This window comes from Neovison vison, chromosome 7, assembly GCF_020171115.1.
Source record: "Neovison vison isolate M4711 chromosome 7, ASM_NN_V1, whole genome shotgun sequence".
Classification (NCBI taxonomy): Eukaryota; Metazoa; Chordata; class Mammalia; order Carnivora; family Mustelidae; genus Neogale; species Neogale vison.
Window position 1 is genome coordinate 115,400,939 of NC_058097.1, and position 24,764 is coordinate 115,425,702.

A 24,764-nucleotide genomic window follows, 5' to 3' on the forward strand; every position below is an offset into this window, starting at 1 on the left:
GAAGATAATTATTCTAGATCCCAAGTCTCCCTCCTAATGCTCTCTACTTCACAAAACAATTGGCCTTTTATCCAATTCATAATAATATTTCTGGTAGAAATAATCCAAAAGCAAACAGTCATGGACATACAGTGCACTTTGACTGACTGAAAATTGCAAAAATTTTCTTGCTCATTAGTTCTGTCTGGAAAAAAAAACCAAAACAACAACTCAAAACTGACTTTGGAGAAAACAGCACAATTTTTTAGTAAATTTGAAATAATTTGTATCTATCAACACCAAGGAAAAAGGGATAGCCTGAAATAACGGCCCCCCAAAAACTTATAATTTCTCTCTTTTAAGTAAAAATTTCATATAGGAAAAAAAAAAAAGTAAAGGAAAGCACAGAAACTCTGACAGATGATTCATATTCTAGCTGCAGATCACATCTTTGTATACATAGCAGAGACATGAGCAAATTAGATTAACAGAGGAGGCAGAAGCCCCCAGCCTGGAAGAAAAGAGGGTGACAGAAATGTATTTCTGCCCTGTTCACCTCTTTTTTCTTTTCTTTCTTTCCTTCCTTCCTTCCTTTCAGATTTTATTTATTTATTTGCCAGAGAAACAGCAAGAGAGTTAACACAAGCAGGGGGAAGAGGGAGAGGGAGAAGCAGGCTTCCCGCCACCAAGCAGGGAGCCCCATATGGGGCTCGATCCCAGGATCCTGGTATCATGACCTGAGCTGAAGGCAGATGCCTAACTGACTGAGCCATCCAGGTGCCCCTCACTTCCCTTTCTTTTCGGCACTTAACACGAAGAAAATTTCTGTGAAATGAAAATGGATGAAAAATGGAAATGGTTTAAATGACTCTCATAAAAAATCAAGAAATAAGACTGGCTCAACAGATTTCAGAAACATTCTTCCCGTGCTAATTAAGCAATATTGGTGTAATTCTTATTAAAACTTCAGTGTTCAACCCAGGGTGTCAGGTATCAAAGCATCCATGGAGTCTAAAGGTGTTTTCCAGGTCCGGCCCTCCGGAGCTCCTGGCCCCCCTCTGCAGCATCTTTAGCTGGTAGGGTTAGGGACTTGCGCCTTGGTCTCTCTTCCCTCAGCACCAACTCAGGCCGCGGAGCCCGTCGGGAGTTGTAGTCGCTGCACCTCGCGGAGGCGGGACGCCGCGGCCGCCGGAGCGCCGAAAGGGGGCGGGGCCGGGCTGGGTTTGGCGCAGGCGCACAGCTCTGGCCGAGCAACATGGCGAACCTAGCGCCTCAACCCAGCAAGAGAAAGCGCGAGCCAGACGCGGAGGAGGCGGAAGCCGCCGGCATAGAAGAAAAGGGAATCGGAGTTGGGAATGGTACCTCTGCCCCTGTGCGCTTACCGTTCTCCGGCTTTAGAGTGAAAAAAGTGCTGAGGGAGTCTGCGAGGGACAAAATCATTTTTCTCCATGGGAAGGTACCATTAGGAGCGCGGGGCGGGGATGCGGGTCGCGGTGAGCCAATCACCGTCTTGGAGGCGGATTTATTTGTTTATTTATTTATTTATGTTTAAAAACCCGCGCTCCGCCGGAAAATACCAATCGCACTACTTGGGGGGGGGAGTGTACCACTAAACTGCGTGGGGGCGGGGGCGCACAGGAGACAAGTTTACCCATGGAATCAAGGAAATCCACAGACTTAGGGTTAATTTTCCTAAGTCCTCCTTTACTAAAAGTAACTTGTAGAGAGTATTGCAGATTTAAAATCACGGGTTGAATTCTCCAAACCGTTCATTATGTATTCATTTAACATGGAGCTGCTGGGAACCAGCAAATGTTGCTGGATCGTCCGTCTATGGAACGACATAGAGACTGTGGGAGATAGGATCCCCGCGGTGCAGGACCTCAGCCCCAGCCGAGGAGACAGTTTATTAAATTTCTAATTCAGTTTCACATTTCACGCGCTGAGCTAGGTGCTGGAGACCTAGAGATGAAAGTTACCATCCCCGAGTTTCAGGGTTGCAGTGTAACTTCTGGTACAGATAGGTACAGCCGGCTCTAATACCATGTGCTCAGCTCTATAGAAGGAATTGAGGAGAGACTGAGACCATCTTGGGAACTAGTGAGGAGGCCCAGTCGCAGATAGGTATTAGGGTTCTTTAGAATTCCTAGCAGGAGCTCTCATTTTGGGAGGACCAGGAAGACCTTGGCCTAGGCTACCATGCCTCTGTGTCTCTTGTTTTGTTTGCATGATTCCCTGTAGTTCTCTTAGCCCTGTCTTCTGTCTATAGCACCTGCTGAAGATTTTAGCTATGAGAACTTTTGAGCTAGGAGTTAACTGGGATACCCAGATTCTAGTTTGTTCCTTGACCTTGGCCAAGTCACTTAGTCTCTCTGACACGTTTCTTCATCTGTACAGTGGGGAGAATTTGATAGAGGCCCTGCAAGCCTAACATAGAAGAAAGTGGAGAAGCTTTGCATCTTTCAGAAGAAAGATGTGAGTGCTGCCCCCAAGGATTTGGGTTAATGAGATGGCTGCTCTGGGAGAAGAAATGGGAGGCCCCAGAGCTTCTGCCTCTGCTCCTGGGCTCACTGATGGTTTCTCTGGCTACAGGTGAATGAGACCTCTGGGGATGGAGATGGAGATGGAGAGGATGCTGTTGTGATCCTAGAGAAGACACCGTTTCAGGTAGAGCAGGTGGCCCAGCTCCTGAAGGGCAACCCTGAGCTCCAGTTGCAGTTCTCCAATGATATCTACAGCACTTATCACCTGTTTCCTCCACGGCAGCTGAGTGGTGAGCAAGTGGTGGCTGAGGTGGCTTCTTGTGGGGTGGGGCAGTTGGGGGGACATTGGTGGGAAATTAGGAGGTGTGGTGGTTTCTCTCCAAAACTAGTTTGCATATACTGGTGCAGTAGTTCCCAATGGGAGCAGGAGGGGATTTTGCACCTCGCCTCTCCAGGAGACATTTGGCAAATTCTAAAGACAGTTTTGTTTGTCAGAGCTGGGGAGAAGGGGTTGCTGCTGGTACCTAGAGGGTAGAGGCCAAGGATGCTCCTGAATATTCTATAAAACGGAGAAGAGGAACCTCATAATAAAGAAATGTCAGTAGTGCTGAGATTGGTGTAGTTTACTTGGGGAACAGAGTGTGACTCATGGTATAAAACATTTAACCTCCTAACTGAATAATAATGATTGTCAACACTTGCTAAATTCTTATTATTGTGCTAGCCACCATTCTCAGTATCTTACACGTATTATCATATATAATGCTCAGAGGTAGCCTCATTGTGACTGGACTTTATAGGTCAGGGAATGGAGGTTTTGAAAGGTTAAGTGACTTACCCAAGATCACACAGCCAGTAGGTGGGAGAAAAACTAAAATCTTTCAGTAGAGGAGCACTTGCTCACCACACTGCTGTGGGATTAGCAGTATGTAAGGTGCTGCAAAGATCAGGAACTCACTTTTAGTGTCGGAGACACTGAGTGCATTCAAGGGGGATGGACTTGGGAAGGGCAGGCATTCATGGGCTAAAAGGCAAGAGATTTGTTTGGATTGCCAGGATTTTTTTAATTATTAAGAAGAGGAAGAATTTGGGGCACCTGGATGGCTTAGTCGGTTAAGTGTCTCCCTTCAGCTCAGTTCATGGTCTCAGGGTCGTGGGATCAAGCCCCATGTTGGGCTCTCTGCTCCCCGGAAAGTCTGCTTCTCTCTTTTCCCTCCGTGCACACAGTCTCTCTCTCTAGCTCTCTCTCAAGTAAATAAATAAAACTTAAGAAAAAAAAAAAAAGTAGATGGGGTGCCTGGGTGGCTCGTTGGTTAAGTGACTGCCTTTGGTTCCGATGATGATCTCAGTGTCCTGGGATGGAGTCCCGCATCGGGCTCCCCCTGCTCTTTCAGGGAGCCTGCTGCTTCTCCCTCTCCCTCTGCCTGCCACTCCCCCCAGCTTGTGTTCTCTCTCTGTCAAATAAATAAAAATCTTTATTTTAAAAAAAAAAGAAGTTACTTATTTCCTTTACTTTGTTTTGGCTTCCATGTCAAAAACTAGGCATGATGTGGGCTTTTTCCCCTTAGACGGTTCAGTTTAATAGCTTTGTTGGAAGTGTGAAGGAGACTGGTTGACTGTGAATTAGGAAATTCTGGGATTAACTTTGTTGCACATAGCTGTTTTGTAATATCCTTCTTTTTGTTTGTCCTCTGGCATTTAAGAATAATTTGGCTTTACAGATACTCTGCCACAGCCCTTTTGTTAGGTTTAATCTTTTCTGTACCCCCAAGAAAGGGTGCTGTTTTTTCTTGGGTTTTTTTGGAGATATATGTGAACACTTGACGTGGAACAAGCAAGCCTTTCACGGCCAAAGGCAGTGCAGCCTGGTCCTCCGCGGCAGGCGAGCCATATTGATTGGTTGAAGTTGATGGAAACGGACAGCTTTATTTACTTTCTCAGGCGCTGACATTTGAGGAAATGTAGCCCTCAACAGGGGGTGGCGGAAGCAGGACAGAAGGCTCTGTCGCCAAACACCACTTGGGGCAGCCCCCAAACTATAAGCTCTAAGGTCATTACTCTGCCACCACCGTTTCCTCTCACCTTCCCCAGCTCCTCTGTCCACGCTCCCCGCCCCCAGCAAAAATACAGAAGGTTCTGCTGCACAGAGAAACCCTGCAGAATTCACAACCTTGCCTTTGCCTTTTATTTTTCTAGTACTTCTATGATACCGGTAGCACACAGGTGGTCCTGGCCTCTGCCCTGGCTTTCTATTTTTGTATTTTTTTTTTTTAAAGCTAGGCACTGAAAGAGGCAGTCGGTTATCCTGCTCACTACAGGTCTTCCTCCCCACTCAGAACCCCAAACATTTCCTTCTTTTTCCCTAGTATTGCCCTTTCCTACCCCCTATCCCCTGGGAGCCTCAGATGGGAACTCACCGATCATGTCTGGGGCTCACTGTCTTAGCACAAGCATTAGTATACATGCAGCTCATTTTACTTTTATTTTCCCTCTCCAAACTAGGCACAGTGAGTGGAAGTCATAAAAATTTGTTTCAGGGCTCAGCCCTCCTCTCTTTCTCTCGTATGTCCAGAGCTGGATAATGGTCTAGATCAGGGTTTGGCAGACTTACTGTCCAGAGAGGAAATACTTTAAGCTTTATGAGCCGCTTCAGTGGTCCCTTTCACATATTCTTCCTTCCTTTTTTTTTTTTTTTTTTTTTTTTTTTAAAACAACCGCTTTAGAAATAAAATGCCGCTCTTCGCTTGCTGGATGTAGAGAAAGAGACCATGGAGCTCATCTTCTGGCTGTAGTTCATTAACCCCATTCCAGATTCTTTCCCTCTGTGGACCAGCCATATGGCTATTATCCTGGAGCTTCTTAGATAGTCCGAATCTCAGGCCCCCTCTGAGGTCAGAATTAGTATCTGTTTTAGCGAAACCCCCAGGCGAGTCACATGCACGTCAGACTTTGTGAAGTACTGGTCTTTAAATACCATCTGTGTGTGGTGAAGCCCAAGTTTCTTTCTCCATCTCCATTCTCCACCCCTCCCTCTAAGGACTCCAGGCTCGTTGAAATAAACACCAACTTGGTATCTCTCTTTGGAGGTCCCTGGTACCTTCTAGGTAAAATATGAGATGACTCAGATACATTAAGGTCTTTAAAAACACTTAGCACTTATTGAATAGTAGCTACTGTTGTAGGCCCTGTGCTGGGTCCTAGAGCTTGAGATGAATTAGACAACCACTGCCTGCAGTCTTGTTTGGGGTGGGGCACTGCCAGTTACTATGAAAGAGGGAAGTAAACTCAACAGGGTTTGGTTATTGCCTAGGTGTAGGAAACAGAAGTCCTGGAAGTTTAGAGCCATGTCAGACCCACTTCCAGTCCCCAACAGCCCGACCCCTTAGTAGGTGCTCACTAAATGCTGCTGAAAAATGAACCCACAAACCAACTCTGCTCAGTTTTTGCCTGTGGGCCAAGGGTTCCACAGCCACGAGGTGGCAGCATTGCCACAGTATTCCTGTGGCTGGCCCCTTTGGCCTCTGTGCCAGTCTTCTGGGCCCCAGCCCCACCTCCAATCTCAGAGTCTTGGAGGCACCAACTCTTAATACTGCCTGCAGAGGCCTTAAGGCATGGTTCCTATAGCCTCGGCCCCCAGAGCCCTCTGCACAGTTGCCATTTTGAGATTTTCTGTCATCTCTGGCTATTCTTCCAGTTGTCTTTCCCATAATACTACTTGCTCAGGGAAGCCCCACCCCCACCCCACATTTCTGAGCTGACTGCTCTCCTGATTTCTTCTGCTGTTTCTCCACTCACTGGCAAATCTCTTCTTCTCTTCCAGCCTGAAGGTTTTGCATCCTCCTTTATCCCTCCCAAATTCTCAGCCGACCCCAAGAGGCTGCCACTTCGAGCCACTCGTGCCCCCCACCTCCACCTTGTTGACAACATAGAGAGAGCCGGGGCGTTGGAGTCAGGCTCAGATCCTGTCCTAGTGCTAATACTTACTAAGTAAGTGTGGCGTGAGGCAGTGTCCTGCTGTTTCTGAGTTTTAGTGTAGTGCAGAGGTGAAGAGCAAGCCCTGGGTCAGATATCATCTGTGCTGGAATCCTGGCTTTGCTGTTTCACCAGCTGTGAAGACTTGGTAAGTTTTTTGTATTCATTTAACAGAGGTGAAGGGCCAGCTCCGCGTTTGGTGCTGTGCTAGGTGAGTGCATTAGATACTCGCAGTGTCCTTGGAGTTGTCGTCCAGGGACAGAGGCAGCCAGCAGACAAGGAAACAAGCGTTTCAGTGGCCATGAGCTAGAGAGGGGCTGCTCATCTGGGAGCCCTAGGGGGCTCGCTGCAGAGGTGACACTCAAGCCGAGACCCACAGGATGGAAAGGAACCAGCTGTGCAGAGCTGGTGAGGGGGGTGGGGGAATATTTGGGGCTAAAGGAATAGCATGTGTCCTGGAGGAGGAAAGAGGAACAGAAAAGAGGCTGCTTTGTTCGGAGCTTGAGGGGGCAGTTGATGGCTGCGGTGTGTGACACAGATGTAGTTGGGGAAGTCACTTCAGTTATGTTCTTGTTAAATTAGGTTAATAACTGAATATTTCCTGGGATAGTTACAAAACAAATGTCATAAGGAAATGTTTTAGGGGCGCCTGGGTGGCTCAGTTGGTTAAGCATCCGACTGTTGATTTCGGCTGAGGTCATGGTCTCAGGGTCGTGAGATTGAGCCCTACGTCCTGCTAAGATTCTCCCTCTTCCCCTGCCCGCCTTAAAAAAAAAAAAAGAAAATGTTTTAGCTTCTGCCCACAGTGTGAGATACATCTTACACTGTGACCCAGTAGTTGTGAATAAACACATGTGGATATAAGAGAAACAAAAGGTTCACAAAACAAAACTTACCCTTAGTATTTTCAACTGAATTCCATTCTTGTCTGTTTCCTTTTAAATGCTGGTCTTAACTTCCTAAATTAATTTCATCATCACTGTCATGGGTTATAACCCATGGAAATAAGGCACATGAAACACTTAGCATAGTGACTGGCATATGATGGGTATTTTGTAAGTGTTAGTCATCTTCTATAATGGGGTTTCTCCCTTTAAGATTGCATGAGCCTTAAGTGGAGCAGTATAGCTAACATGGGAAAATGCCTGGCCCTGACCACAGGCAGGTTTCCTTTCTTCCCCCTGTGGCCATGTGGCAAACGTGAGGGCCGAGCCGGCCAGATGGCTGGCATGTCAGTGCCGCCCCGGCTGTCTGCGTAGGGCAGAGCCTGGATCATCTGCTTCTTCAGCTCTCACGCTCTCACGCCCGTGGCCTGTCAATGGAGCCCTTTCATTAAGATCTCTGTTCTCTCTTACCTGGGGAAGGAGGGGGTGGGTAGTTAGGGAGAGGGGTGTGACTCAGAAATCCAGACCGTTTCTAAAAAGGCCAATTGTTTTCCCCAATTTAGAGCAGTGGTGTGGAATCTCAGGTTCAGAGGAGGAGAAGGCGTCTGTGTGAGAGTGAGGCCAGGGCAGGGAGTAGAGGGAACCTCGGAATGACATCTTCCTTTGGTTGCTGAGAACTCCGGATACTTTAGCTACAGGCACAGTTGTCCTCCCTGTGCTCCTTGCAGAGGCAAAACCGGGACCCCTGGAGTCCAGACTGAGGGCTTGTTGGGAAGGAACATTTTAAACTCTCCATTCCCATAAGAGTCTCCTCTGGTAGTATTGTTCACGTTAGAAAAGACTAGAAACAATCCAGATATCAATTAACAATAGAGTTGATAAGTAAATCAAGGTGTTTCCCTGTACTGGGCCACTTCTTTCAGGCAGTGAAAGTAAACAAACCACAGCTACATACTTTAAGAATCTCACCATGTCAAGCTAGAGAAGCAAGACACAGAATGCACACAGGGTGGTTCCAGTTAGATAAAGTTGAGAAACAACAGAACTAAACAAGATACTGCTTAGGGATACATGCATAATTAATACAATTAATAAGACTGAAAAAGAAATGATGAATGCCTTATTCAGCGAAGCGATTATCCCTGGTCGGGACAGGGCTGAGAGGACGTCCAAAGCTCTGGGAGTGCTCTGTTTCTTGGGCTGCACACTCCATGCATGGGTGTTCTTTTGTTTTATTTTAGGTCTTTAAACAATATATCTTTTTAATTTACATACATACATGTATATGTAAAAGTACGTATACATACGTATTCACACACGTTTTATATATTACATATATATATATATTTTTAGATTTTATTTATTTATTTGACAGAGAGAGATCACAAGTGGGCCGAGAGGCAGGCAGAGAGAGAGGAGAAACCAGGCTCCCTGCTGAGCAGAGAGCCTGATGCGGAGCTCGATCCATGACCTGAGTCGAAGGCAGAGGCTTAACCCCCTGAGCCACCCAGGTGCCCCACACGTTTTATATTGTACAGTGTATTTCCAATTAAAAGTTAAGAAAAAACCAAAACAAACAAAAAAGAAAAACCAGCAGGTCCTTAGAAGAGCTGAGAATATTCCCCCACTAATTTATAGGGTCCTGCCTTCAATCTCAAATTTGGTTTCCAGTCACTGTGACTGAAAGTGTTTGACTGAGGCCTCCTTTCCTCTGGGTTTTGGGCATTAGCAGACTTGTATTTCTGCGTACTGTCTTTTTCTGGTGCAGGGAAGTGGTGGGACCTGACTCTTCTCTGTGCTGGAGTGCACTGCAGCCTGGGGCCAGCCCTGGCAGAATAGGGCAGTGTGGGGAGGTCCTCCAGCTACTGGAGGAGAAGGCTTGGTACCAGGTTCTGTGGGCTCCACTCCTACACATACTGGCACGGGCTCGTCACCCCGTCCCTTGTGGGTGTCCTTGGCAGGGCTCTCATTGCAGCGGAGGTTCAGGTCTCTGAACAGTGACCAACAGGGAAAGTCTTGCCAGAAAGGTTACCTCCTGGGCTGAGTACTGAAGAGCCCCATTGTCTAACATGAGAAACACCCCAGGCTTGCAGCCGGTGGGTTACACCAGGGCAAGTCATGGAATTGCTCTGAGACTCAGTTTCTCTCAATGAAAAATGAGGAATCCTATAGCTAGCTAGCCCACCTCAGTGGGCTTCGGTATCCTATGAGAGCAGAGAACCACAGTATCTCAGGTTTGAATGGAACTTCAGAGATTTATTTAGTAATGTGATTTTTAACTAGAACAGTTCATCACAAATGCTTACGGAGCTTTCTCGAATACAGAATCTGGACCTACTGAATAGATCTCTCTGTGATAGGACTAGGCCATTCATCAAAGTCATACAGTCACATGGTCAAGTCATCAAATAGGACTGAAAGGCTTATATACAGGGCCTGGAACAGGCTTTTGTACCACTCTGCCCCACCCTGGCCCTGCCTTCCAGAAGCAGCTACCATGAAGAGAATTTCTGGGATTAGTGCTTCTGGTAGTTTCCTCTAGACCCTAACTGAAAAATAAGCTAATGCAACTCCATGATTTGTCACATTTGACTTTCTTAGTCCCCCGCAATGGAGATGGAAAGGTTTAGTTCCTTTTTATACATTTCTCACCCTCCCTTCCCTCTCCTTCCATTTAAAAAAAAAAAAAAGATTTTATTTATTTATTTGACAGAGAGAGAGGTCACAAGTAGGCAGAGAGGCAGGCAGAGAGAGAGGGGGAAACAGGTTCCCTGCTGAGCAGAGAGCCAGGTGCGGACCTTGATCCCAGGACCCTGGGATCATGACTTGAGCCGAAGATAGAGGCTCAACCCACTGAGCCACCCAGGTGCCTTCCTTCCAATTTTTTTGTTTATATTGTTATTTTTAGGGTTTTAAAAAATTTCTTTCGGAATCCTAAATACACTGCAACTGTTAGCCCTTGATCCCTCTCCTTGAGGCTGTCACTCTGTCAGTTAAGAAGATCCATCCATGAGAAGGGGAGTAGGGTTATGGACATTGGGGAGGGTATGTGCTTTTGGGTAAATTGGAAGGGGAGGTGAACCATGAGAGACTATGGACTCTGAAAAACAATCTGAGGGGTTTGAAGTGGCGGAGGGTGGGAGGTTGGGGTACCAGGTGGTGGGTATTATAGAGGGCACGGCTTGCATGGAGCACTGGGTGTGGTGAAAAAATAATGAATACTGTTTTTCTGAAAATAAATAAATTGGAAAAGAAAAAAAAAAAGAATATCCATCCATGCCTCTAGCCTTCTCTTGCTTTGCTGTCTCCTGATTTCTGTCCGCCATGCTTGTATTTCACATTGTTTATGGTATGTTCTGTTGCATGATTGTAATCAAGTCTTGTGTGCTTTGTCTGTAAGTAGATTCTGAGCTGCCCACCAGTAAACAGCCTTACATTAATGTGGCCAGATTAATGTGCGCTACACACTCAAGCAGAGGACTAGGATTCTGGTTCCTCTCCTACCTGCCCAGTGCTTGAGACCCTCATACCCCTGGAACGAGGATGCATCTGAAAATCTAGGTGAAATGGTTGTTCTGTTCTCACATCCCAGCAGTTCTTCAAATCATGATGCTTTTTAGTTTACTTCATATTTGAACCATTATTTTATGTTTTTCCTTCATAAAATTTTTAGTTGCTTCTTTTTTTTTTTTTTTTGATTGTGGCTAAAAGAATCCTGAGCCTTTACTCTGTTTTTGAAACTATCCAGCCACTTAGTTTGGTAATTCATTACATGATAAGTCCTTCCTTCCTGGAAATATTGTTTCCAGAACATTCTTTCCGGCTGCTCCAATCTGGACAGCTGATTCTTTAGACTTGCTGTATGGCCCTCAACTTTAGCCTTCCTGTCACAGCTTTTTCTGGGTTAGATCGACTGTTCTTAGGATTTGATGTCTCTCTTGTTTTAGTCTCTTACTTAGCTAATGTACAGTCTTAAGTACTTCCTCAGAAAGAACACATGAAAGGTAAACCTAGAATCCTTTATTTTACCCTCACTTTTGATTGATGGTTTGACCGAATACAGAATTTAAATTTCTTTTCCTTCAAAACGTTAAAGACACTGATCTATTGACTTCAAATATCCATTGTTGTTAACAAGGTATCTGATGATAGATTTTCATTTTCTTACACTTAACTTGGTTTTCATTTTCATTCTTTTTTTTCTTCTTGCTTTGTTAGTTTTCTTCTCTGGAAGCTTATCTTAGTATGCTCTTTATCTTAGGTGTACTGAAGCATTGTATAACTGCGTCAAGGTTGAATTTTTTTTTTTCATTCATTGTACTTTTGGACCCTTTTGATTTAAAGTCTTAGGTCATTCTTCCGTTCTACATTTTTTCTGTTATTTCTTTGATTATTTCCTTCCCTTTGTTTCCTTTATTTCCTCTTACTGAAAACCCTATTAGATGTTAGTCTCCTAGAGTGATCCTGTGTATTGCTTCTGTTCTCCCACTTTTCCTATTCCTTTTTCCTATTCTTTTCTTTTTACAGTCCAGTAGATTGTCTCAACTTTATCTTCCAGACCTTTCTAGTGAAGGTTTTGTTTTTTTTTTTTAAAGATTTTATTTATTTATTTGACAGAGAGAGATCACAAGTAGGCAGAGAGGCAGGCAGAGAGAGAGAGAGAGAGGAAAGCAGACTCTCCGCTGAGTGGGACTCGATCCCAGGACCCTGGGATCATGACCTGAGCCGAAGGCAGCGGCTTAACCCACTGAGCCACCCAGGCGCCCCTCTAGTGAAGGTTTTAATTTCGCAGTCATATTTTTAATTTTCTTCCCTCATGATTCTCTGTTTCATTTTCTTAGCATCTTGCTCTTGCTTTATAGGTCCAAATTGACACTCTCTAACACACTAATTAGAATTATTTAAAAAATTATCTCCTGACCCTTCCATGATCTCATTTCCTCTGGGATCTGGTTCTTGTTGTTTATTTTGGTCATTCTTTTTCAGGCCGCTGGTTTTCTCTTAATGTCTGGTAAATGTTAGCTCATTTATGTTTAAAAATGAAGAGGCGGGCTGATAATCTTGTGAGCTGATGTGGGCTTTGTTCACCATCCACTGGTAGGTCTATTTCCACAATAGTCCTGGATGAGTAGCTGGCCCAGTGCTGTGTGGATGGGATGCAGGCCCGGTGGGTGCTGTTTGGCATGCTGGAGCGTGCCCATGCTGGACCCCTACCGCTCTCCTGTCCCCTATAGCTTGTGAGCTGCTGCTTTTTATATGGCCTGTGAGCCAAGGATGGTTTTTACATTTTTAACGGGTCATTTGAAACAGAAGAAAACTAAGAAGAATATGAAAAAGGGACAGCATCACCTACAACACCTAAAATATTTACTGTAACATTTTCCAGAAAAGCTTGCCTACCACTGCTCTAGTCCATGGCTTTCTGTCGTTGGAGGACAGCCCTCCTGTTTTCATCTGGCTTTAAGTGCCTACCCCTGGGATGAGGGTGTGGCACTGGATGGAACCAGTTGGTACAACTGTTCTCTATGCCCTTTGGTTGAGCCTTCATTTCCCTTCCTCTGTGCCTGGGTACTTGGAGCCAGCTAGGTATGGACTGTTAGGGCAGAGGTCACATAAAGGATCAGCCCATTTATACTTAAAAAAGAAAAGACCTTGGGGTGCCTGGCTGGTTTGGTCGGTTAAACATCAGAGGTCCAAGCTTCGGCTCAGGTCATGATCCTAGGGTCCTGGGAGCAAGCGCCCCGTCAGGCTCCCTGCTTGGTGGAGAGCCTGCTTCTCCCTCTGCCCCTTCTCCCACCTTGTGCGCGCACTCTCACTTGCGCTCTCTCTCTTTCTCAAATAAATAAAATCTTAAAAAAAGAACTCTATGTAGATATGTTCCTATATATGTAAACTCATTAAAGACTGGGATAGTAAATACCCAACTATTGTTAGTGTATGTTTCAATGAAAAGATTTGGGGATTAGACTTTTGAATTATTTGAGAATGTATTTATTTGATGCTTGAGTAGATATTTCTTAGGATGTTAACCTCAAATCACCAAACAAAACAAAGAAGCAGATGATCAGATTAGCTTGGATTAGAGCCTCTGCCTCCCTCCTTCACAGCCTGAATGACCCTTGTTGTGTGGGGCTTGTCAGTTCATCAGCAAGTACTGCATTCTCCCAAGATACGTGGACCCCAAACTCGTGAATTACAGCTCTTTACAGAAATGGTCTGTGAGATGCTAATGGAGAGCACAGAACTATGGAGGGGTGCACACTGGGAGCAGGTGGATTAGGGTGTGCAGGGGCAGGTCCTCCCATGGCTGGGGACGCAGTGGCCCCTGGGACGGCTGGACTTGGTGACGGGAGGGTGGGAAGTTGAAGGGGAGTTCTGGGTGAGGGCAGCACTGTGGACATAGCTTTAGGGTAGGCTCCTGGCATAAGCTAGGCTTTGAACCCATAGGAATCTACTCCTTTGGTTTCATCACTTGAAGCCACCTATTCTTTCCTTTCCTTTTTTAAGATTTTATTTATTTGAGAGAGAGTGACAGAGAGCAATGAGTGGGGAGAAGAAGGAGAAGCAGGCTCTGCACTGAGCAGGGAGCCTGACATGGGACTCGATCCCAGGACCCCGAGATTGTGACCCAAGCCAAATGCAGATGCTTAACCAGCTGAGCCAGCAGGGCGCCCCAGGATGCCAGATTTCTGTCTACTTTTCTCCCTGGGTGCTTCAGAGCTCCTGACACTGGGGAGCCAAGCCCCTTTTGGGGCTTAGAGGGACAGTAGAATAACAAAAAGCAGACATTTCAAGATGGAAAGGCTCCTAACTCCTGGATAAAATTCTTTACACAGAATCTGAGTTCTTCCTTTCTTTTGGTGGTCTAATTGTCTCATGCTCTCCTTCCTCTGCCGCCTCAGCTCAGGAACCCTTATGTACTGCCTTCTCTGTGTCCCCATCTTCTCCCTTCAGCTGAGAGCCGAGGCCACGTGTTCAATTCTCCGTTTAGACTCATGGTTTCCACAAAGCCAGGAGAAGCGATTGCATTCAGAAGCAGTGAAGAAACACCACAAGACTGGTGTTCTCATTCTCTCTGTCTCCCCCAGATGGGGCAAGGTCCCAAGACTCTGTGGCAGTCTTGAGCCTCAAGTCAGCAGAAAAGTCAGCTTACTCGGGACCAGTGGGTGAAGGCGGATTACCAACAGGATAGCTGGTTCCACTTCATTGCTTGGCTCCGGCTGTGGCTGCCAGCCTGTGGCAGCCTAGTTCTCTTGTCCTCTTCTGATCCAGACTTCTTAGTGAGTGATAACCTAAAATTCTGGTAGTCCGAGGCCCCTCTCGGTGGAAAATATACCCCATACCTTTGATCTTCTGCCCCCTTCCTACCAGCACACACAACGTGGCGGTGTCCATGGGTATTGCGCTGAGACCGGGTCCCTGTGCCCCTCTCTGAGTGAATAAGGAAGTGCCTTTAGGCAGGAAGTTGTGAGAGGGGCCATGTTTTGGAACTCCTGAGTGTTTGGTACAACAGCTTTTGTAGACTGGTCTGCTTAACCCCAGAATAGCTGCTTCCTGTGTATGGGGATGTAGGGGTCTTTCAGATCTAAGGGCAGGGCTGTCCGTCCATGCCTCCATTATCTCATTCCGTACCAGTTCTCAGGCGTGTTCAAATGGATCTTTGTGGAGTGCTGTAAGCCCCACAGCCACCGTATAGCAGCATTTCCCATTCCTAATGGACCACCTCTGAGACCATGAAACCAAAGGCCACCGCAGGCAGCCCTGAAGAAGCATTCAGAGTTGCCGAATTTGCTTGTGGGCCATCGGGCCCTGTTGTTTGCGCCTCCTCTACCTCCCGGCCTCGGAGAACTGAGGAGGAGGAGGAGGGAAGGAGCCTGTCAGATCCAGGGCTTGGCTAAAATCAACATGTGCCTCTCCTCTGCCTCTAATAGCATCTCTGAGCTGCCCTGGAGACAGGTAATTAGTGGTTTGAAGGTTTGCTGTGGAGCAGCCAAAGCCTCTAGTAGGATCCTGACCACACCCTTCATCCCTGTTTATTTTTGATCTGAAAGTCTCTTCAGGCCTCCCCTTGAATACTTCCAGCATCCCTGCGATGCAGGACACAGACCACCTCCTCTCCAGCCTCCGGCCTGCTCTCTGGCCACCATGAGGCCGGGCTGAGGAGAGGGTCACCTCATCAGGGGAGATCCCCAAGAGGAGGGAGGATAATGCATGTCCCCCAGGAGGCCCCGCAGCCCCTCTCCCTTGCCAGTCCTTCTGCCCGGGTTCTTTGCTAGTGCGCCCTGCCAGTCTCGGTCATCTGCCCCGTCACCTGGGTAGCTCTGCTTGGCCCTTGTGGGAGGTGGGGTGGGCTTCACACGCGGATCATGCTTTGCTGTTGCTTCTCTCTAGCTCCCCTAGCCTGCACATCTGGGTCAAATAAGTTGAAACTGGCTGATCATAATGAAAGGAGAGCAAAAGCCACAGACTGAGCCATAGAAATTACCTCATCGTGTAGAAGTCATCAGTAACGGCTGGAAAGCAGTCTTGTTTGAACATGTGTATGGGAAGGAGAGCAGACTGTCTGTGGTTTGCATTTTCATGTTTCATGTGCAACAGCGTTTTCCTGGGGATTTGGCTAGGCGAGCTTTGGCAGAGAGCAACAAAGGCAGCTGCTCTTTTCCTCTACCTAGCCCTGCCTCCACGTCCGAAAGCATTTGGGCTCTCGTGTCTGGGTGGAGGACAGGGGGTGGGTTTATTTCTTGGAGAAGGCCTTTCAGGAGACTCCTAAGGGTCTTATGAGGCGGGACAGAGCTGGCCTATCCAGGGGCACACCAGCCTGCCTGCCTGAGCTGCAGAGAGAAGGAATGTGTGTACAGGGCCGCTGTTCATTTATTCATCTGGGATGCATTGGTACGGCCATCCCTGCAGCCAAAACATCCCTGCTCCCCCAAGCCCCACAAGGGCTGCAAGACCACCACAGGTCCTGTCTCCTCGGACCCCACCACAGGCATCCTTCCCTGAGAGCCAGCACTAGCATCTTTGGTGGGGAGCAGTGGGGGGGCGGGTACAACACACATTAAGTTGAAACAGCCATGGTCTCCTATTGTAAGTGGGATCGCCTTCAGTCCCTGTGTGTGCCCCCACCAAAGCCTGTTCTAGCCCAGCATCTGGCTGCAATGTACCCTGGTGATGAGTACCTCAGGGTACCCCCAGAGACAAGGAACATGTGCCACCTGGCTCCCACCCCCAGCCCTCCCTTGGAAGCACAGGGAGTGCAGCGCTGCTGTTGGGTCTCTGCACGTTCTCATGTTATTTCCAGACCTCCCAGTCTGCAGCCCAGTCTCTATGGCACCTTATTATGCCCTTTGGTTTTGCTGACAGCTGTTTACCTGTGTTTGGGAGGGGTTGGAAGTAATCACGTTTTTCGTATCTGATAAGGCTGCTTTTTGGAGAACCCGCTCCTACAGTAGGTTTCTTAGGGAAAGGTCTGAAACAGTGGCCCTGGAGCGTTGGGGAAGCAATACTGCATAGAAGAGCAGGATTGCTTGCATTCAGATCTTAGCTCCACCCCTTTCTGGCTGTGTCGCCTTGGGCAAATTACTTAACCTCTCTGGGGCTTGTTTAAAGTACAACTTGTTTTTCAGCTTTGAATGTAATTGTTACATAAGTGATCCACATTTGTTTTGGAAAGTGTAGTGAATGTCCCCAAAAAATTATTTTAAAAGGTTACAATTACATATAACTCCACCACCCAGAGATAACCTTTCAACATCTTAGAATATGTCCTGAATTTTATTTTATTTTATTTTTTTAAGATTTTATTTATTTATTTGTCAGAGAGAGATCACAAGTAGGCAGAGAGGCAGGCAGAGAGAGAGGAGGAAGCAGGCTTCCTGCCAAGCAGGGAGCCTGATGCGGGGCTCAATCCCAGGACCCTGAGATCATGACCTGAGCTGAAGGCAGATCAACCCACTGAGCCACCCAGGCGCCCATGTCCTGAATTTTAGACTTTTTTTTCTGTGCGTTCTCATGTGTAGGCAGTTGTGCATATGCACATGCTCTTTGAATATTTATTTATTTATTTATTTATTTTTAAGATTTTATTTTATTTATTTGAGAGAGAGAGACAGTGAGAGAGAGCATGAGCGAGGAGAAGGTCAGAGGGAGAAGCAGACTCCCCATGGAGCTGGGAGCCCGATGTGGGACTCGATCCCGGGACTCTTTGAAAAATAAAGTGGCATAATATATATTCTGTTCTGTAACCATATTGTTCGGGCCTAATATGTGTCAGGTGCCATTTTAGGCAGTGCGCGCAGGATATATAAAACAAAGTCTGTGCTCAAGCAGCTTACGTCCAGTTGGAGGAGGTGAACCATAAATAAACAAATAGGTCAGGTGGCAATAAGCAGATAAGAAGAAAAAGAAAGCATCATACGTCATTCCTGCAGTTTTATTAACTGTATTCCCTATGCTGTACCTTTCCTTTACATGACTAACTTATTTTATAACTGGAACAAACTTTTGGTTTGTTTGGTCATTAGTTTTGTTTTTAGATTCCACCTAAAAATGAAATCTTGTGGTATTTGTCTGTGACTGACATATTTCACTTAGCACAGTAACATCTAGGTCCATTGGTGGTGTCACAAGGGGAGAGATCTCAATTCTTTTTGATGGCTGAATACTATTCTGTTGTACAGACAGACCACATCTTCTTTATTCATTCATCAGTCAGTGGACACTTGGGTTGCTTCCATCTCTTGGCTATTGTAAATAATGCTGCCGTAAACACAGGGGTGCATATGTCTTCTTAAATTAGTGTTTTCATTTTCTTTGGGTACATATCCAGTAGTGGATTTACTGGATCACGTGGTGTGGTGACAGATGGTGACTACACTTATCTTGGGGCGGGCGTTGAGTAATGTATAGAATTGCCAAGTCGATATATTGTACACCTGAAACTAACACAGCATTGTATGTCAGCTATACTTTAATAATACATTTTTCTTTATTTTTTTTTAAGTTTTTATTTATCTGCTTGAGAGAGAGAAAGGGAACATGAGCTGGGGGATCAGCAGGCAGAGAGAGAAGCAGGCTCCCCATTGAGCAGGGGCTTATCCCCCTGATGTGGGGCTCAATCCCAGGACCCAGGGATCATGACCTGAGCTGAAGGCAGACAGTTAACTGACTGAGCCACCCAGGCGCCCCTCGATAATAAATTTTTTAAGATCCTTATAAGGGAGATAGAATGGTAGGGCTGTGGGCTGGCAGTTAAAAGGGGGCATTTTGCCCATCTGCTTCCTCTCAAACCCTCATTAACAGTGACATTAAAGGAGTTACATTGCAAAAAATTATGCTAGAGAAGGAAGAGGAGACAAGGCTAGGAAATGACAGGGGAAGGAGTGACTGACCCAGCAGATGTGCGGGAGGGAAACCTGAGCCGGCAGGCCCCATATATCCTGTCCCTCTTCACACGGCTGGTAGCTGCTCCTTCCAGAGATCCAGCCTCTGGAGAGAGTCAAACAGGGTCTAGAGGTTCTAGGTGCGGTGGAGGGGCTCAGAGGTTAAGTGGAAGTTTACATATGCAGTGTTAGGTCATCCTGTGCCCTCCCCTTTCATGCACCAGCTGCTTCTCCTCCTCATCTCTCAGCGGTCAGCCAGGCTTAACGCCTCCATGGATGAAACTGGGAGAGTCCTGCTTGGAGAATCTGACCAGCCCAACCGAGAAGACTGAGTCTTGGGGGTTCTGTCATGCAAGAGCACAGCCCGATCATCCTAAGATGAAGCTCCAGGTGAACACACCTATGTCTGCAGAGCTTCCCATCAGCTTTGTGGTGTTCTGCCCTCAGATACGAGTGAGTGGACAGGCAAGGGTGAGCAGACTTGAGTAATGTCCATTGATAAAGATAAGAAGGAAAAGAGAACAACTGAGAAGAAATGAAAACTATGTAGGGAGAAGAAATTTGCAAAAACTGTTGTTAATGTCCAACACAAATTATAATATATCAAATGCTTAAGATGCCCTCAACGAGGAACTTTTTTTTTTTTAAGATTTTATTTATTTTATTTGACAGAGATCACAAATAGGCAGAGGCAGGCAGAGAGAGAGAGGAGGAGGAAGCAGGCCCCCTGCTGAGCAGAGAGCGATGTGGGGCTTAATCCCAGGACCCTGGGATCATGACCCAAGCCGAAGGCAGAGGCTTTAACCCACTGAGCCACCCAGGCGCCCCAATGAGGAACTTTTTAACAGCTCTTAGAAATTATATATGTAGCCAGAACAAAAACTTGAGTAGAAGAAAAGTTGAAGAAAACTTACTCAAAAGCAGAGCGGCCAGGAGAAAGCAGGAGAGAAAAGAAAAGTGGAAGGGGAAGATGAATATCCCAATAGATGTTCCAAAAAGACAGGGAGGAAAGTAGGGAAGAAAATGACCAAAGAAATAAAATTGTTTCCCAGGACTGAAGAACATGATTTTTGGGATTGAAAGGCCTCAACAGTTACCCAGTTCAAGAGATGAGTAGAAACTACTCCAAGATCCATTAGCACGATTGGGACGTTGAGAACAAGAAAACGGGCCAATACAAAGGACTGTGGATCAGAATGACCTCCCACTTCTCAACAGCAGCATCACAATCTAGAAGATCATGGAGCTTTCAGATTTTGAGGGTCGTTGCTTTCCACCATAGAATTCTTTTTGCCAAACTCTTAATTACATGTGACAGTAGAATAAAGACCCTCTCAGATGTTCCAAGTCTTTAAGTGGATCTCCCTTGTACCCTAGCTCTGGCAGCAACTTGACTTCGTGTTTTAGTGTTGTCCTTGATGTCTGGTCCTGGGACCAGGACTAGTGGCAGCAGCTACACACAGGAACTGCTTTAAAAAGGCACACTGGTGGGCCCCACCACAGACGTCCTTAGTCAGGTGGTTCTGATGCACCATGAAGTTTGAGAACCACTGCTGTAGTATAATCAAGATACAGACAGGAAAGAGGCAGATGGTGGACTCAGGAAGCAAAGTAGGGGAGGCAGCCCCTACGAAAGTGGAGTGCCTCCGAGGTCCCAGAGCACAGCTCTGCGCAGCACCTGCTGAGTGAGTCAGAGGCTCCGGGAGGGTATGTTGCTTGTGTTCCTCCCGAGTTTTAACATTAAAAGGAAATTATATAAACAGAAGAAGTGCATGTGGGGGTGAATTAGTGACAAGTTTACAGAAAAGTGAGCAAATAAAAGAGTAATTACTCACTCCATATACCAAAAATTGTGCTAAAAAGGAAAAATAGGGTCATCGTATTTAGCAGTGCACCGCATTTCAGTCGTCCCAGTGGTGCTGACAGGGAATACTGATTTATCCACCATTGTAACGTAGTTGTACTGTGAGGACAGGGTTGGCGGGGGACGGGGGTCTGCAGGCATGTGTGCAGGTGCCCGTAAAAAGCTAAACCCTTGTCTTCCATAATGGGAAGTTAATAAGTGATAGTAAAAGTGAAAAGTCAAGGGGGAACAGCAAAGGAAAATATGTGTGATTTAGAACTGTAGGAGTACAAAAGCAAAGAAATGGCAGGAAGAATTCAAAGTGGTGTGTGGGGAGGAAAAGGAAACTTAAAACCAAACTTCACATGACTCTAACGTATGCACCAGCCCGCCTTGAATTAAAAATAAAAACAAAGCTTGGGGCGCCTGGGTGGCTCAGTGGGTTAAGCTGCTGCCTTTGGCTCAGGTCATGATCTCAGGGTCCTGGGATCGAGCCTCACATCGGGCTCTCTGCTCAGCAGGGAGCCTGCTTCCCCCTCTTTCTCTGCCTGCCTCTCTGCCTACTTGTGATCTTCCTCTCTGTCAAACAAATAAATAAAATCTTAAAAAATAAATAAATAAAATAAAAAAATAAAAACAAAGCTTGAAAGCACGAGAGGTGGGCAGGCTTTATGAGGAATATCAGGGAAGTCCTCTTAATGTATAATTGTCCCTTGAGCAATGCAGGGGTTGGGGTGCTGATCCGCCATGCAGTTGAAACTCCTCCTGCTAAAACTCCCCCCCCAAACGTCCTGCTCTCCCCAGACTAAACCCCTCTTGCAGGTGAAAATCCTCACATAACTTGACAGCCTGCTATTGCCTAGAAGCCTTGCTAGTGGCCCAAGCAGTTGATAACATACTTTATATGTCATATGCATCCCCTCCTGTATTCTTACAGTGAAATAAGCTAAAAAACATAGTGTTATTAAGAGAAGCATAACAAATATGTACTTACATTAGGCCAGTACCCTATTGCATTTTCATCAAAAAACATCTTGTGTAAGTGAACCCATGCAGTTCAAACCCCTGTCGCTCGAGGGTCAGCTATATTGTATTGTGACTATTATGAGAGATGGGTGTTTGAGGGGTTTGACATTGTTCCAAGGTGTTTTGTTTTGGGGGGGTTTTGTTTTTGGGGGGTCTTTTTTGCATTCCCTGTTGTTTCTCTAGCCACAGGGCAAAACTGGGTGGGGAAGGTGGCCGTTCCTGCTCACCCTGGACAGGTGGCCTCTGTAAGTCAGTTTGCTAAGTGGAGGTTGGCAGAGGGCACCAGGAAGGTCGTCAAGTCTCATCTGCTGACCCACGGGGTTGGCATCACAGTACCACTGCCGAAGCCTGGTCCTGAGCCAGACAGAGCAGTGGGAACGAGGGCACCACAGATTCTTTCTTTGTGAAATGGGCATCATAATAACCACCTCACATTGGTTGTAGGGAGTGAATGAGTTAATATACACATAGGACTTAGAACAGTGCCTGGGGTGTGTGAAGACAGTTAGCTCTGAGGATTCAAAGGCTATCAGCACCTTTTTTTTGCTTTAACTTTTTATTTTGAAAAAAATATTTCCAGCCCTATTGTTGGAACGCTTGGGCAGTCGGTGAAGCATCTGCCTTCAGTTTAGGTCATGATCTCAGGGCCCTGGGATCGAGCCCCACATTGGGCTCCCTGCTCATCGGGTAGCCTGCTTCTCCCTCAGCCTGCCATTCCCCTGCTTGTGCTCCCTTGCTCTTTCCCTCTGACAAATACATAGATAAAAGCTTAAATTAAAAAAAAAAAAAAAAAAAAAAAGCCCTGTTGTTGGCATTTTGCCACATTTGCCTTTTCTCTCTCCACGTGCAATATTTTGTTACACTGTTATAACTGAAAAGTAAGTGGCAGACGTCATTCAGTGTGTGTTTCCTAGGAACCAGAGTGAAGTGGTCAGTTTTCAGAAATTTCACATTAAAGGCTGATTTGTAATGTCAAGACCATTATTAAATTTTACCAGTTGTTCCAATACCATCTTTCCAGCAGAACTCCCCTCCCTTCTCCAGGATCCAGTCCAGTCCATAGCATCCTTTAATCCAGCACAGTCCTTCTGTCTTTCTTGGTTTTCTCTGACTTTAACCCTTTTGAAGGGTTGTAAAGCTGCTTGTTGTGTAGAATGTCCCTGGATTGCGGCTGGCTGACACTCCCTCTTGATCAGATTCAGACCAGGCATTTTGGCCAGAATAGCACCGCATAGCCCTCCAGAGGCACTCGAAGTCGGTGTGTCCCATTCAGAGCTATGTTAACTCGGGTCACCTGGCCCCTTTGTCATTAATAAGTAATGTTTGGGGAGATATTTTTGAGACTGCATATGGACACCTGTTCCCCAACATATTTTTACCTGGTGGTTGGAGCATTTTTGGGGCATTGACACTTGACCAGAATTCTCATGAGGTTCCCTTGCAGGTCAACACCTTGACTTTGCATTTGGGTAGACACCAGTGTTTGCTTTTGCCTCCCAGTGAGAAACTCTTTGGCAAACATACTGATTGTTATCCAGGAGATTTTATTCAACATTGGCTCAAAATTGCCCTTGCTGGTGTTGATGTCTAGAAGGCCAGTTTCATTTTTCCACTTGTTCAGTGTTTATTGAGTATCTCCTGTAGGCCAAGTGCTATTCTGGGTGCTGGGGATAAAATGATTTTAGAATGGGACGCCTGGGTGGCTCAGTTGGTTAAGCAGCTGCCTTCGGCTCAGGTCATGATCCCAGCGTCCTGGGATCGAGTCCCACATCGGGCTCCTTGCTCAGCAGGGAGCCTGCTTCTCCCTCTGCCTCTGCCTGCCTCTCTGTCTGCCTGTGCTCGCTCTCTCTCCCTCTCTATCTCTGACAAATAAATAAAATCTTAAAAAGAAAAAAATGATTTTAGAACTTTCTTTTTTTTTTTTTAAGATTTTTAACTGGGCGCCTGGGTGGCTTAGTCGTGAAACGTCTGCTTTCGCTCAGGTCGTGATCCCAGGGGCCTGGGATCGAGCCCCTCGATGGGCTCCCTGCTCAGCAGGAAGTCTGTTTCTTCTTTTCCCTCTTCTCGTGCTTGTGTTCCCTCTCTCACGGTCTTTCTCTGTCAAAAAAATAAATAAATAAAAGATTTTTTTTTTTTTTTTAAATTTATTTGAGAGATAGCTCACTGGCAGGGGTGGGGAGCAGAGGGAGAAGCAGACCCCGTCGAGTGCGGAGCCCAATGCAGGACTCCATCCCAGGACCCTGAGATCATGACCTGAGCCAAAGCCAGGTGCTTAACTGACTGAGCTACCCAGGTACCCCTAAAAAACTTTTTAAAGGCAGATAGAAACCCCTGTCCTCCTGGAAGCTACAGTCTAATAGGGGAATCAGACAATAAATCCATACTCTGTTGTCAGGTAGTGAGGAAACACAAGCGGGCGAGCAAGACAGGCAGCCATGTGGTACAGGGAGCTTCTTAAGCTGGGCTTCTGGAGAGCTTTGCCGTTGTCTCAGGTCAGGAGGCCTGCCTGGCAGTGAGAGCAGCTGGTTGGAGGTCTAGAGGTGGGCTGTGTTAGTGGGACTGTAAAGAGGTCTGTGTGGCTCTGACAGAGACTCAAGGGGGAGATGGAGGTCAGTGAGCTTAGAAAGAGGGCTATGTGGGCCATGATAGGAAGCCAGGGGAGTGGTCCAGGTTTGAGGGAGTGGCAGCCCCTCAGGGGACATGGAAGCCAGCCCTTACCCCTGATGCTAGTGTGTGAGGCCAGCCTGCCCCTGCCCTGGCCTTCTGGGGATGGTCTGACAGAGACTGGACGCCAAGGGGGTAAACTGGCTTTGAGGGGCTCAGAGTCCACCAACGGGGCTTAGACATCCAGGCCAGAGTTCCTCAGAAAAGGAAGAAAGATGGCAGGAAGTGAGCAGCTGGAAACTGCGTTGTTGTGTTTTCCCTGCCGCTGAGAGGGAAGGCAGGAGAGGGCTGGCCTGGGGGAGGCCCTTGTTTCCCAGCACCCTGGGTGGCTGGGCAGTCTTTGACAAGCCTTGGCAGACAGGGGCATGCTCACAGGCCCAGCGGCTTTCTGATCTGGAACAGCCAGGGAGCCCCAGGCCGGGAGCCCAGGGCTGTGTGTTCTTGGCCGGCAGGGCAGGCCATTCTCCAACGTGCACGCTGCCTTTGTCCCCGGCCATCTCCCCCATACCAAGGGAGTGCCGTTGCTCACAGC

General features: G+C 46.7%; 1 protein-coding gene across 1 annotated transcript in view; it reads left to right on the forward strand.

The window, feature by feature from the left end:
- Positions 1–1,214: 1,214 nt before the first annotated feature.
- The window catches only part of DCPS (decapping enzyme, scavenger), a 38,847-nt gene continuing 15,297 nt past the window's right edge, over positions 1,215–24,764 (forward strand). Inside the window, exons 1-2 of the mRNA XM_044258178.1 lie at positions 1,215–1,435; positions 2,572–2,752. Coding sequence (XP_044114113.1) covers positions 1,235–1,435; positions 2,572–2,752 — 382 coding nt within the window. The 5' untranslated portion in view covers positions 1,215–1,234. The remainder of the gene's footprint in view (positions 1,436–2,571; positions 2,753–24,764) is intronic.